This window comes from Aphanomyces invadans, assembly GCF_000520115.1.
Source record: "Aphanomyces invadans strain NJM9701 unplaced genomic scaffold supercont1.16, whole genome shotgun sequence".
Classification (NCBI taxonomy): Eukaryota; Oomycota; class Saprolegniomycetes; order Saprolegniales; family Verrucalvaceae; genus Aphanomyces; species Aphanomyces invadans.
The window spans coordinates 452,754-465,422 of record NW_008580161.1 but is presented as its reverse complement, the minus strand read 5'-3'; the positions used below and the strand labels follow the sequence as shown (position 1 = coordinate 465,422).

Sequence of the window (12,669 nt, the reverse complement as noted above, 5' to 3'; positions counted from 1 at the left end):
GACGAATCAATTCGATTGGCTAATATTTGATGAATATGCCATCGCCATCAAGCATAGGGACCCATTCGATTCAGAACTTTTATCCAATCAAAACGCGCTATCAACATTTTTCTTGAATTGTATAAAATATCTGGGAAAAGTAGCATGTGCCTGGCCGCGACATCGAAGTCGCACAGAATTCGTCCCATGAAGGGCGGGCGCGAGAAGGATGGCGCGCGAGGTATCTGTGTATAGCCGTCGACTGGGAGGCGGTCCATTAGCATCGTATATGGTGGGGCGTGCCGTGACAGCGACCCAGCTCTTCGAATGAAAGTGGACAGTTGAAGGGAAGGTTGGGAAAACCGTCGCGACCTTTCGACGGCCGAGTCCAGTAGCCATCAAATGAGTGTTGCGATGCATGGCGATGACATTCAGGATGTATGGCAGTCCCTTCCTCTTCATGCCACTCACTGCGAGATTGCCGATATAGGACGTGTCTGCGGCGACGGAAGCTGAAGACACAATTCGTACGACGAGCGGAGACTTGCGTTGTCGGAAGAAATGACGTAGGGGTATTGTAGAAGCGCTGACGAGCTGCACCAGGACCGCCAACGCAGCCACCGACGCCATGGGCAGTTGGAGCGCTAGGGGTCACAGTCGACCAAGCACAGCACCCCTGAAACGTTTCCAACCAGCAAGTGGATCGAGCACCGAAATTCAGGCGTCGTTGGCGAATCTCAGCCTCAAAGCACCTCTTGCACGGCCCACAAGTGCCAAGCCCCGTCCGGCAAGTCCGACCTCCTTCTGTTCCCTGGTTAACCTCTCTGACAAGCTGATGGCCTCCCAATCCTAGCATCATCGAGTAACATGGACGCTCGCCTCCACCAAGACGACCCGAGGGAAAAACGAACTACGCCAGGTCTGCAATTGAGCTTGCATCGATCCATCCACCTGGCCGTCCACGGATCATGACTGGCTTTATAGGCAACTCACAAGGGTTTCGGCCAGTCTCTGCGCCATCAAATCGCAACGTACGCCACGATTTCGTTCCGTCATCTCACACAAACCACCTGTCTAGCTCTCTGTGTCGAAAGCATATTTGAAGAAGGCCGCCAAGGAGAAGCGGGCCCGTGAACGCGACTTTGCGGTATTCATCGATCGACCGCCCGCTCCATTATCGGCGCCAGTGCCGTGACTCATGTCGAGTCATGGTGTAGATGGAGCTGTTTCAAGAAAAAGCCGACTTTGAGCGAAAAGTTGCCGTCAAGATCGAACGGCTCCGCCTGCCACCTTGGCGTGATGACCCACATGATGGTGGTCCGTAGGGCCAAGCGAACAAGCTCATGCGGCGACATAACATATTGAAAGTGTACTCGCAAACTAAGGTCGTCGCACGCCGAACGCTTGTCCGAGCCCTGTCCTGGCTTACCTGTATCCACGTCTAGAATCGGGACAACTTTCTCCAAGTCAAAGTCGTGGAAGGCCCCGACCAGCACGAGCGTGTGATGACCGCGGATGCTTTCCATATCCTTTTCCACATGCTGTCCATCGTTTCGTCGCCACACCATCTTGGTTCCTTGACCGATCGACTGCACTGATTGATTTCGACCGAGTCGCAACCGACTTGGTGCATCTGCGCGCGGGAACGGACGGAACCAGCTCGGCCACCGCAGCACTGCCCGATTACAACAACGGCACATCGTCCAGTGCCAAACACGCCAAACTTCGCATGCAGTCCAAGAAAGACATCCAAGACGGCCTACGGCTTGTACTCAAGAGCACGATCGAGCTCACCGCGATCTTGGAGGAGCAGCTGTACGAGCTTCAACGAAAAGGATGGAATTGCACGGCGAGCCACGCCGTTGGCCCCCACATCGACACCTGAATACGACGTGGGCATCATGCACACACCAACGAACGCTTGATCGACAATTGTAACCCGTCAATTTCACGCATTGTTTCCTACGTGAGCCCTTTAGACCTCCGACCGGATCGCACGGACGTTGTCGTCTGGGATCTCTTTCACATGGACGGTTGAGCTGTCCGTGTCGTTGGGTTGGGCCACCGTCACGTGGTGCGTGTGTACCCACGGCAGGTCGTTGGTAAATTCCCGCTTCGACTCGTCGTTCAGGTGTCGCACGACGAGCTTTTTTCCCAGTTGGCGATACCGCAACGCAACCTGACGGACCGCGGCGACGGCCGAAAAATCCACAATCAAACACTGCGCAAAGTCCACAACAACCTACAACTCGCCCCCGTCAACCCCAGCCATTCACTCGAGAACGCGGGTCCGATGCGTGTCGGCCACAACAGCGGCGCCAGCGAAAGCAGCGCGTACTGAGATCGTACCGTGGCCGGGTCGTCGTGAACGGATGCGAACGCATCTCGAAACGCTGTCGCGCTGCTGAAGAGGAACGTCCCTTTGAATGCATACACCTTGATGTCCGTCCCGTCGGGCTCGACTTCGGTGAACGTAGTGTGCGTGAGCAGTCGACTGTGCTGCCACACGTGGACCAGGGCGTGCCACACAATGCCTAATGAGAACGTCATATCCAACGAGGGGAACGAGCGAATGCCCACAAACGTGCACAAAAAGAGAAGGCATCGTGGTTGGAATTGGCTGGGTGAAAATCCATCGCAGGCACTCTCCAACAAGAAGATAGTTACCTCCAATCACTGCAACAGCCAAGTTGATCGCCGCTGCCAACGCCGTGACGAGGACAATTCCCACGACGTCGACGAGCTGCAGCCGCAGCAAGAGTCGAAACGTTGGCCAGTAAAACGTGTGGTAGCAAATGATAAACATAACACCCGTCAAGCACGCCACTGGAACGACTTCCACGACTGGCCCAGCACCCATGACGACGGCAAGCATGACGAAGCCGCCGACGACGGCCGACAGCCGACCTCGCGCGCCGTTGAGAATGCTTCCGGTCGACTGACCGATCATGGACGCCCCACCCATGGCCCCAAAGAGGCCGCACACGACGTTCCCAAGCCCTTGCGCGAGGGTTTCCTGGCGGCACATTGCGTTTGTCACGGGCCGTTGCGTGAGTTCGCACACGACTTGCAACGTCAGCAGCGATTCGAAAATGCCAACGATCGAGAGACTGGCGCTCGTGGTGACGATGATCGTCCAGTTGGGGGACGAGCCCAGGGATGGCCAACGAGGGGTCGGGAAGGACGAGTCGGAGAGGGGCGAAATGTCGCGAATGGTGCGAGTGGGAGCGTGCAACAAGGGCCGGTGGACGCCAAATTCCAGTCCGACGCAGACCAGCGCGACGACGAGCGTCGGGGGAACGAGGTGGCCAATGCGGGGGAGTTTCGGGAAGACGTGCATGATAAACATGGTCAGTACCACGAGAAAGACCGTTGTCCAAGTGCTACAACAACATGAAATGCTAAGGCTGGGGTGGCGTGGTATGTACGAACCTAGGGTCGCGCGGAGCCATCCACTCCAACGTGCCGTCTCGCATGCACGTGTGAAAGTCTGGTTGCACTGATAGAGGGCACTGTTGGAACGTTGGCAGCTGGGCATAGAACATGACGAGGGAGAGACCATTGAGGAATCCAATCATGGCGGTCTTGGGCACCATCGATAGAAATCGCGTCAAGCCAAGCAGACCAAACGCAAACTGAAACACGCCTGAATACTCGCATTAGAGTTGAATCGAGGATGCGGGACGACACACCCGTGAAGAAGACGGCCATGAAAAGATGCTGCATTCGCTCGTCGTACGGCCGGTCTAGGATGTCGAGTCTAGCTTGCTATTGTCGAAGTATGTTACCTTTGAGGACGCCCGTGCCGCTCGTAATGGGTGGCATGACAACAGCTAGCGCACCTGCAGCCCCCGCAACGATCCCCGCTGTGCCTGGCCGTGCGGGGCGTGAGTTTAGGCGACTTCGTTGATCCCTTACCCCCGAATGCACCGATGATGATGCCCAAGAAAGCAGTGGCGTAGAGGCCCACGATAGGGTCGACGCCCGCGACGTAGCTGAACGCAATGGTTTCGGGTGCTTGAAGCAACATGACGGCGACACCGCAGAAGATTTCCCGCTGGAACTCGGGAAAGTTCGACGTGTAGTGTTTGACAGAGTGGATGACGTACGCCCGGCTTTGCTGATTCCACAGCAGCGGGGTGCAAACTCGTGTCGACTTCCGCAAGGATGCCGCGTTGTCGTCGTCGGACCTTGCCACACGACGGAGCAGATCTTGCCACAGTATGCTCGATGTGTCCTTCACCGCATGGAGAACGTTCTTGTGTTCACGGGGTTCTTCCAGTGCCACCATGAACGGCAAGGATTCATTCGAGTTTGACGACGTCGTGCTTTGGCGCTCGCGCGGCGTCGCGATGGCCTCGAAGTCGCCGAGGTCCATTGCTCTTCTTGGTCGAAACGACAACACTGATCAACGTTGAAGCGAATTTCAATGGAAGAAAATTTTAACTGCATACAAATATCAGGTATATCGGCCTGAGCTGTAGATACAATCGGAAATATAGCCAATGACAGCGCAGGAATCGCACTGTATGCAATGTGATTCAGTTCATTTTAGCCAATCATAGTGCGCCGAGGCAAGAATCTCGTCATTTAAAAAGATAAACTAGCACCGCCTCAGGAAAACACGAGCGTGTCGGCGGCAGAGTTGGGCTGGTCGACGTGAATCTTGTCTCCGGCTTTGTAAGTTCCCACGAGGATCTGCTTGGAAAGCGGCGTGAGCAGCTGCTTGTGGATGAGTCGCTTCAGAGGGCGTGCGCCGTACATTGGACTGTATCCAACGTCGGCGAGCCATTCCTTGGCGGCATCCGTCACGTCGAGTGCTACAAAGGACAGGATCAACATGCATCACGATGGAAACAGCCATGGTTCGTACCAAGGTCACGTTCGTCCAACAGAGCCTGGATATCGTGCAACTGCAAGTCGACAATCGCTCGGATTTGTTCGCGGCCCAACCGGTTAAACAGCACCATCTCGTCGATGCGGTTGAGAAACTCGGGGGCGTAATGTCGACGGACAATCTCCATCACGTCGTCTTCGGCGTCAATACTCGGTACACCCTGCGACATGTACTATCGGCATCGTGGACACGTTGGATGAGGCCTACCTCGGGCAACGTCGCGAGCACTTCCGACCCCAAATTGCTCGTGCAAATGATCACCGTGTTGCGAAAGTCAATGAGACGGCCTTGCGAGTCGGTCAACCGTCCTTCGTCAAACACTTGCAGCAGCAAGTTGGACACATCGCGGTGGGCCTTTTCAAACTCGTCAAACAGCACCACTTGGTACGGTCGACGGCGAATCGCCTCCGTCAGCGTGCCGCCTACAACACACCCCTCTCACCATCCAGGACGTCGTCTACTCCATCAACGTACCTTCCTCGTACCCAATATACCCCGGTGGCGCGCCAATCAGCCGCGACACCGTGTGCTTTTCCATGTACTCCGACATGTCAATGCGCGTCATGGCCGACGCGTCCTGAAATAAAAACTCGCCCAGTGCCTTAGTCAACTCAGTCTTCCCCACGCCTACGCCAGTCGGTGAGAATTCTTCAAACCCAATCCAAGCGACATTCAGACCAGCGATACGCCAGCCGTCGAAAAAGCAAGTGGCGGCATTACCTGTTGGCCCCAAGAACAAAAACACTCCCAACGGACGGTTGTGCGCGTGAAGCCCGGCACGGGCCATGCGAATGCAGTCGCTGACAGCCTTCACAGCGGGCATCTGACCCACCACACGTGTCTCGAGGAGGGATTCCATCGAGAGCAGCCGCTTCTTTTCACCTGCACGTCATCATTCGTGTCGTTAGCCATCGACAACACCCCCATCTGTTCACTATACCAGAGAGGAGATTCGAGACCGGTATGCCTGTGGCACGCGCCACGACCGCTGCAATGTGGTCCGACGTGACCGCATCACCAAGTAGCAGCTTTGACCCCTTGGGTTCCACAGTATCGGATTCGTCCTGGCTATCGTCGTGTTCGACTTCGCGTTCCAATTGAGGAATCACGCTGTGCATAAGCTCCCCTGCGCGGGCATAATTTCTACTCGCCGGTCGAGTGAGCTCCGCGGTCCATCAAAAAAATGCTACGCACCCATGACGCTGGGCGGCTTCCAACTCACGTCTGGCTTCTTCTAGCCGCTTCTTCGACGTTTTGAGTCCCTGCAATCGGTTCTTTTCTTCATTCCACTCGTCCATCAGCGCCTTGAGCTCTGTCTCCATCGCTGCAAGGTCCTGTTGCACGATTTGACGCTGTTTCGCGGACGCCGCGTCCGTTTCCTTTCTTAGGGCTTCCTGCTCAATCTTGCGCATGATGATCTTGCGTTCTAGTTGCTCAATCGGCTCGGGCTTGCTCTCCTGCTCCAGGCGCAGACGCGACGCTGCTTCGTCGACGAGGTCGATGGCCTTGTCCGGCATTTTGCGATCTGAAATGTAGCTAGTCGAGATCATCAGGACGCTCCCATGATGTCTTGGACGGACACTACCGGTGGGCCAGGGTCGCGGCTTGGACGAGGGCACTATCAGCAATGCGCACGCCATGATGCACTTCGTACTTTTCCTTTAATCCTCGCAAAATTGTAATCGTTGCTTCAACGGATGGCTCAGTCACCAAGACGGACTGGAACCGCCGTGCCAGCGCAGCGTCTTTCTCAATGTATTTTCCTGCGACCAAAGTGGCCGATGAGAAGAACACACAAAAAGGTTGACGTACGGTATTCGTCCAGCGTTGTCGCGCCCATGCAATGCAAGGACCCTCGTGCCAATGCTGGCTTGAGCATGTTAGCAGCGTCCATGCTGCCGTCGCCACCACCAGCTCCCATGAGCATATGCAGCTCGTCGATAAACAAGATAACTTCGCCGTCGCTCCCCTCGACATCTTTCAAAACCCCTTTCAAGCGCTCTTCAAATTCGCCGCGAAACTTGGCACCGGCAACGAGTGCCGCCAAGTCGAGGGCGACAACGTGTTTCTTCTTCATGCTCTCCGGCACTTCGCCAGATGCAATGCGTTGGGCAAGCCCTTCAGCGATCGCTGTCTTGCCGACACCAGGGTCGCCAATCAGCACCGGATTGTTCTTCGTCCTGCGAGATAGCACCTGCACCGCGCGACGGATTTCGTCTTCGCGACCAATCACTGGATCCAACTTGCCGTCTTGCGCGGCCAAGGTCAAGTCGCGGCCGTACTTCTTCAGGTGCTCACCCTTGGGTACATTCTCAGGGTTCACCCATGCATTGTTGCCCCCTGCAGAGAAACTACGGAGCACCATCATGTGTCGCGGCATCACGCGCCGTCCCAACTGTCGCGAAAGCATCATCTTGCGCCAGCGCGAATCGCAATTTGAAGTTGAGGTCACAACTCGTTGACGGCACCCCGGATCACTGCCGATGGGGTATTGTATCAATTTGGGAATTATATCGCATTATTCTGGCGTTTTCCAGACGTCGGTGAGGTAAAATTTTCCAGAAGGCTTGCTATGTCTGAGTTAAGTGACATTGTGTCAAATTAATACAGATGTTGCGGACGATGGCGAAAACAAGAATCGATGCGGAGTATTTGCTCGCTGCAACCGTCGATGTGAAGGCGAAAGTCAAACTTCACACCACACGGAGAAGTCGACTCATTGCATAGTTACCATTTAATTCAGTGTAAAGACTAACGACGGTTAAATTACAATATCCAAGCGCTACCAATAGGATGCCACGGTCAATGGAAATTGCTGCTGTTCACCGAACTTCCCTAACAGCCACATGACTGCGAAGGTCCGATCTCACACTGCTCTGAAGCTACATGACGCCAAATTTTTCGAGTACTGCTGCTACGCGTAATGTCGTAAACGATTTCTTTCCACTTTACGGAACGTGCCTTGTTGACAATACCGAATAAATTTACGGCCGATATTGGATGTTCTTTTGACAAAATAGAATTCATAGGAGAGTGGCTCATCAACTGTTTCACCTATTTATTACAAGTAGCGACGAATTCTTTGCAAAAATACAACGCATGAAATATCTCAAAATCGGTTTTGTAAAAAAATTGACGACTTTACTGTAGCAGAAATTTGGCGAATTTTCGAGCATGAAGTAAATTTGCCAGTTAAATAGCCATGGAAAAACACAATCCTACATCAACGCCGGGGCGCGCGACCCATTCTCGAAATTCCAGAATGGCGCGCTTGTCTCTTTCTCCTCACGAGACCAAGAGAAAGTCGTGCTGCAGCAGCTCCGTCGCCGTCGCTCGCTCTGGAAGAGAAGCGTGAGGATCAGGATGGACCAGAGTGGAAGACAACCGCAGCTTAATCAATTTCTCGTGCAACGGTACAGGACTCACCGTTTGGATCGATGCAGAAACACCGTTGAAGGAAGGATTTGACAACATCGGGCAACCAGTCCGGAATCGGTGGACCCGTTGGATTGATAGCAAGGTGGAACATGACTGAAAGATGATTCGTATTTGCTGGCCACGGGTGCTTTGCGGTCGCCATTTCGATTACTGTGGCTCCGACGCTCCAGATATCTGCTTTGAAGTCATGACCGGATTGCTTGACAACTATCGCGCGCAACACATCGTCAGATGGAGACGCATCGATGCAATAAATCGCACCTTCTGGCGCCATCCATGGTACAGAGCCTCGAATGGACCGCAAACTCTCTTCCATGCTCGTAGTTTTCACCGATGACAGTTGCTTGGAGCACCCAAAGTCGGCTAGCTTGGCTACCCCTTGCTCATTCACCAGCACATTCGCGCCTACAGCGAATCAACTCTGACACTCGATGAAAGCCGCGGTACCTTTCACGTCGCGATGAATGATGCTCTTGCTATGCAGGTATTCGACACCAAGGAGAATTTGCCGCGTAAACTTTCGTATCAAATCCAAATTGAACACGTCGTACTGAGCCAGCATGCTGCGACAGGGCATCAGCCGACCACATCGCGAAAGTTGTATCAATACCTTGCAATCGACCCGCCTGGCACGTACTCCATGAAGATGTAGAAGAAGTGGGCGTCGCGGTCGGTTCCTTGGTATCGCACGATATGTTCGTGACGCAAGTCCTTCATCAGCGCGATCTCTTCGCCCAGTTTCGCCAACATCTTGGACTCGTTTTCGTGCTTTTTGTCCCGCGGCACTTCGATCTGCTTGACGGCAAACAATTCGCCAGTGCACGAGTTGAGGGCTTTGTACACCTTGCCAAACGTGCCTTCTCCAATTAGCTCACCGCGCTTCCACTTGATTCGCGTCGGTCGGTCGCCTCGCCTTGGGGCATACGCATGAGACGATCACGTGAACTGGGACACGATGCATACCCGTCGCCAAAGAACCGATGAAGATACTTGAAATCCGGTGAGTTGGACCGCGTGAGCTCACATTCGCACATGTCATCCTGCATGGAGGCGGACCGTGGCTTCCGATGGAGGGTATGGAAGGGTGAGGCGGCCACGTCGTTATCGTTGTTGTTGTCATGATTGTTTGGATTCGTCAGCACAAGGCGCGCAAGGCTCCCCTTGAGACTCGTTTTCTTTTCCCACGCATGTTGGTGCGGCGCCTCGACGTCGCATGGATGGCCCGCGGCTTCGTGGTTGTCTGCCACAGCGTATCAGATCAATGTACGAACGAATCAGACAGTGTGCATGGGATCCGATCCACGGGAAAGAATCAGATCTGATGCTTGAGACGGGACGACCATGCCAATCTGCTATCTGAAGGGATACATGCAGATGCGGCAATGGGCCAAACTTACGGTTGTCGCCGCTGGCCCCGCGCCGCTCGATGACGCGGGCCGCGGGCTTTTTCCACAGGTTGAACTCGTACAGATACGGCCGGCCCCCAGACAATGCCTTTGACGAAGGCACAGACGACGATGATGCGTTGTCCAGCGGTATCAAGTCGGACATGGAAGGGGCAGAAGACTTGGGCATTTCGCTGAATCGTCGGGACATAGGTTGACGTAGCTTCTCGTCGAACGTCGTGGGATCGTCCATAGAATTCACGCGGGATCGACCGTCTCGTCGAGAAGGGGCGCGGGGCGTCAGTGTCAGTGGCGATAACGTTTCTTGCGACGCCGGACGGAGACGTTTGATACGCCCGCTATGGTAGAACGGCGTGGCGTCGTCGCCTTTTCGATGGTCCACGAATTGTCGCCACGGATGGACAGCTCCTAACTTCTCCTCCGAGTCGTAGCTATCACCTCCACTCCCGCCGGGGGGATGTTGAACGTTCGTGGCGGTATCGTCTTGGTTTGCATCATCCACGACGACTGGGCTCTCTTGGCTTTCGGGGCGATCTTTCATTGTTGAGATGATCGACGCTATATGTGTCTACGAAGGGTTCTACCCATGCACCGGCGGGAGAGTTGAGGTGCGGTGGTTGTGACGCGTGGGTGGCCTCGGCGGTGATCGGACGCAGCTCCAGCCGGCCGCGGCTCTTGAAGATTTCGTAAAAATAGATTGGCGATCCATCGGCCATAAATTCTCCTAGGTATTTAAATTGGTCGTCGGTATTGGATCTAATCCGAATAAAAATCCAAGCGTCCGGATACCACACATATTTTTGCGTGAGGTGAAATGGTGTGATTTCATGGGCGATTCCACGAGGTCACTCCAGACGTGCGCTGCGTGCCACCGGCAATGCTCCAAGCTTCTTCTTTGCGGCCAGTGCAAACTTGCTTACTTCTGCAACGCCGCGTGCCAGCGTCATGTATGGAAAGCACACAAACCTGTGTGTGTCGCTGTGGCAAATCCCTGCGTTGACATGCGCAAGACAGAACGATGCGGCAACGGTTTGTTTGCCACAAAGGCATTTCATCGAGGAGAACTCATCGTGATGGAAAAGGCTCAGTTTGTCACGTTCAAGGAGCTTGCTCGACAAAACCGACTGAGTCAATTCGGGTATACGCTCACAGCATCAAATGCATCGGAAACAGTTGCAGTGCATGGACCGATTCTGTCGATTCTGAATCACTCGTGCATTCCCAACGCATGGGTCAAGCGCGAAGCAGGACCATATCGCAAACTGTATGCAAGGCGGGACATTCAAGTTGGCGAAGAGATCTGTACATTCTACGACGGCGCGGACACTCCCGACGAAGAATGCGCGACAATCGAAAGCCGCATTGCGAAACGGGCGTCGCTTCGAGACCGATTTGGCCTCGATTGTCTCTGTTTGCATTGTCAGATGGACGTCGCTTTGATCGACGAAAGTGCCACCACAATGAATTGAGCAGTTCGAAACGGTGTACAATAAGTCGTGTATTCCCTACCAAGATCATTACTCCACCTTGAATTCGGCAGAGCACATGACATCTTGTCAAAACACGATGCATTTCTCGTGTGCCCACGAAATGTGACGGCTATTTAGCAAAGTTATAAACACATTCGGATGGTGTCGTACGAGTTGGAGCAGGAAGACAAAGCAGCAGCTATCGATAATGGTGAATCGTTATTCATCGTAGTCGTCTTCTTTGGACCATTTGGCATCCTTGGACTCCTTGCTTTCTTTGGCGCCCGCCGCCCCGACACCCTTGCTACCTTTTGCGTCGCCTTCGTCGTCGCTGTCGTAGTACGATCGCTTCGACTGCGCGCGGTCTTCGAGGATGTATTTGTACTCGGCCTTGTTATGCATGATGAGCTCGTCGCCGACAAAGTAAAAGCTGTCTGACACGGTCGCGTACGGGTTCGCCACCATGTCTTGGATGAGCTCTTCGTCAAGGGCTGGGACCGAATAGATAGCATCCCACGTGTTGGTGCTGCTCGGGATGCAAAATCCAAAAGTAAAGTCGTACGACTTGACCAGCTCATCCCGAAAGTAGTGCCGTTCGATCATGCGAAATCCATGCACTTCCTTTGCCCCTACGCTAAACTCGAGCGATGTCATGATCGCTGGCAATCGCAGGACGTCTTCCGAAAACTCGTAGCGGATTTTGCGGAACGAATCTTCGTCGAGCGGTTGCGAGTAGTCCACTTTGGGCGCGGCGCGGGAATTTGGGCAGTCCCGACCCACCTACAACACGTGAGTGTCTATTGCTGGCGCATTCGTCGAATTTACTTGAAAAATCTTTCGCTTGCTTTCGTAATCGCTGATCTGAAACTTGAGAAAGTCGATGCCGTACACGTTGGCGCTCATGGGGCACAGGAACGCTAGAGACACCTACGTTAGGCCCAACAACCGTCGACGGTACGTCCTGCTCGTACACTTTGTCGGCGCTTCCAATTCCAACACGTCGTCTGGTGTGAAGCTTTCTCGTGGCATCGTTCGGCGTCGTGTGGTGGAGAGTCACTGGGTGTGCGAACGGCAAGCAGTCGTTGCACTTACGCAGGTTTTAGCTTTTGGTGACTGTTGGTCCCAAGATATAGTTATTCGTTACCGGATACATTATCCGGATGGATGAACCGACGTGGCATTTAACTGCCTGAAAACCGAGGATGGATGGATATTTCCTCCAAATACCCGATGGTGGCAAAGGCCACGCGCCCCTTCAAGGAGTTACAACCGTTCCAGATATGTAACCGCTACACAGTGTATTCGTTCAAGTGGCATGGCTCGCCATCCTCGTGAGCCGCGAGACCCCCACCCGCACTAGCTGGGAAGTTTATTGTGGGTCATAGCAACTGAGGTGCACAGTCTTGATGAACAGGTGTGTTTCGGACGTACTCGTGTTGTGAAACACGGTCTTCGTGGACGAATCGACGCTGCCACCTTG

At 54.1% G+C, this 12,669-nt stretch overlaps 6 protein-coding genes across 12 annotated transcripts; 2 read left to right on the top strand and 4 right to left on the bottom strand.

The window, feature by feature from the left end:
* Nucleotides 1-947: 947 nt before the first annotated feature.
* H310_08092 (hypothetical protein) lies at nt 948-1,864 on the top strand (the record flags this gene model as incomplete). The annotated part of the gene is made up of 6 exons (XM_008873719.1): nt 948-1,010; nt 1,058-1,126; nt 1,197-1,235; nt 1,305-1,364; nt 1,425-1,551; nt 1,653-1,864. The coding sequence occupies 6 exons, from the start codon at nt 948-950 to the stop codon at nt 1,862-1,864; spliced, it is 570 nt and encodes a 189-aa protein (XP_008871941.1).
* On the bottom strand, nt 1,735-4,389 carry H310_08091. 2 transcript variants are annotated; one of them, XM_008873717.1, is made up of 7 exons: nt 3,898-4,389; nt 3,768-3,851; nt 3,672-3,725; nt 3,412-3,625; nt 2,647-3,362; nt 2,329-2,513; nt 1,735-2,221 (listed from the first exon to the last, which is right to left on the bottom strand). In XM_008873717.1, exons 1-7 carry the CDS (start codon nt 4,355-4,357, stop codon nt 1,955-1,957), a joined length of 1,980 nt encoding a protein of 659 aa, XP_008871939.1. In that variant the 5' UTR covers nt 4,358-4,389; the 3' UTR covers nt 1,735-1,954. The 2 variants fall into 2 exon arrangements, with proteins under 2 accessions (XP_008871939.1, XP_008871940.1); XM_008873718.1 differs by having other exon boundaries at nt 3,768-4,389.
* Nucleotides 4,390-4,455: 66 nt separating this feature from the next.
* On the bottom strand, nt 4,456-7,349 carry H310_08090 (ATP-dependent chaperone ClpB). 3 transcript variants are annotated; one of them, XM_008873714.1, is made up of 9 exons: nt 6,689-7,349; nt 6,462-6,639; nt 6,071-6,412; nt 5,817-6,019; nt 5,597-5,758; nt 5,351-5,503; nt 5,084-5,298; nt 4,853-5,036; nt 4,456-4,799 (listed from the first exon to the last, which is right to left on the bottom strand). In XM_008873714.1, exons 1-9 carry the CDS (start codon nt 7,287-7,289, stop codon nt 4,594-4,596), a joined length of 2,244 nt encoding a protein of 747 aa, XP_008871936.1. In that variant the 5' UTR covers nt 7,290-7,349; the 3' UTR covers nt 4,456-4,593. The 3 variants fall into 3 exon arrangements, with proteins under 3 accessions (XP_008871936.1, XP_008871938.1, XP_008871937.1); XM_008873716.1 differs by having other exon boundaries at nt 6,462-7,349; XM_008873715.1 differs by having other exon boundaries at nt 4,456-5,036.
* Nucleotides 7,350-8,041: 692 nt separating this feature from the next.
* On the bottom strand, nt 8,042-10,406 carry H310_08089 (STE/STE11 protein kinase). 4 transcript variants are annotated; one of them, XM_008873710.1, is made up of 7 exons: nt 9,712-10,406; nt 9,278-9,554; nt 8,925-9,227; nt 8,762-8,877; nt 8,576-8,719; nt 8,303-8,521; nt 8,042-8,214 (listed from the first exon to the last, which is right to left on the bottom strand). In XM_008873710.1, exons 1-7 carry the CDS (start codon nt 10,259-10,261, stop codon nt 8,162-8,164), a joined length of 1,662 nt encoding a protein of 553 aa, XP_008871932.1. In that variant the 5' UTR covers nt 10,262-10,406; the 3' UTR covers nt 8,042-8,161. The 4 variants fall into 4 exon arrangements, with proteins under 4 accessions (XP_008871932.1, XP_008871935.1, XP_008871933.1 ...); XM_008873713.1 differs by having other exon boundaries at nt 8,576-8,877; XM_008873711.1 differs by having other exon boundaries at nt 8,042-8,521.
* Nucleotides 10,407-10,529: 123 nt separating this feature from the next.
* Nucleotides 10,530-11,388, top strand: H310_08088 (hypothetical protein). Its single transcript, XM_008873709.1, has one exon. The coding sequence runs from the start codon at nt 10,548-10,550 to the stop codon at nt 11,187-11,189; it is 642 nt and encodes a 213-aa protein (XP_008871931.1). The 5' UTR covers nt 10,530-10,547; the 3' UTR covers nt 11,190-11,388.
* On the bottom strand, nt 10,530-12,293 carry H310_08087 (hypothetical protein). The gene is made up of 3 exons (XM_008873708.1): nt 12,161-12,293; nt 12,015-12,106; nt 10,530-11,969 (listed from the first exon to the last, which is right to left on the bottom strand). Exons 1-3 carry the CDS (start codon nt 12,216-12,218, stop codon nt 11,409-11,411), a joined length of 711 nt encoding a protein of 236 aa, XP_008871930.1. The 5' UTR covers nt 12,219-12,293; the 3' UTR covers nt 10,530-11,408.
* Between the last annotated feature and the right edge of the window lie 376 nt (nt 12,294-12,669).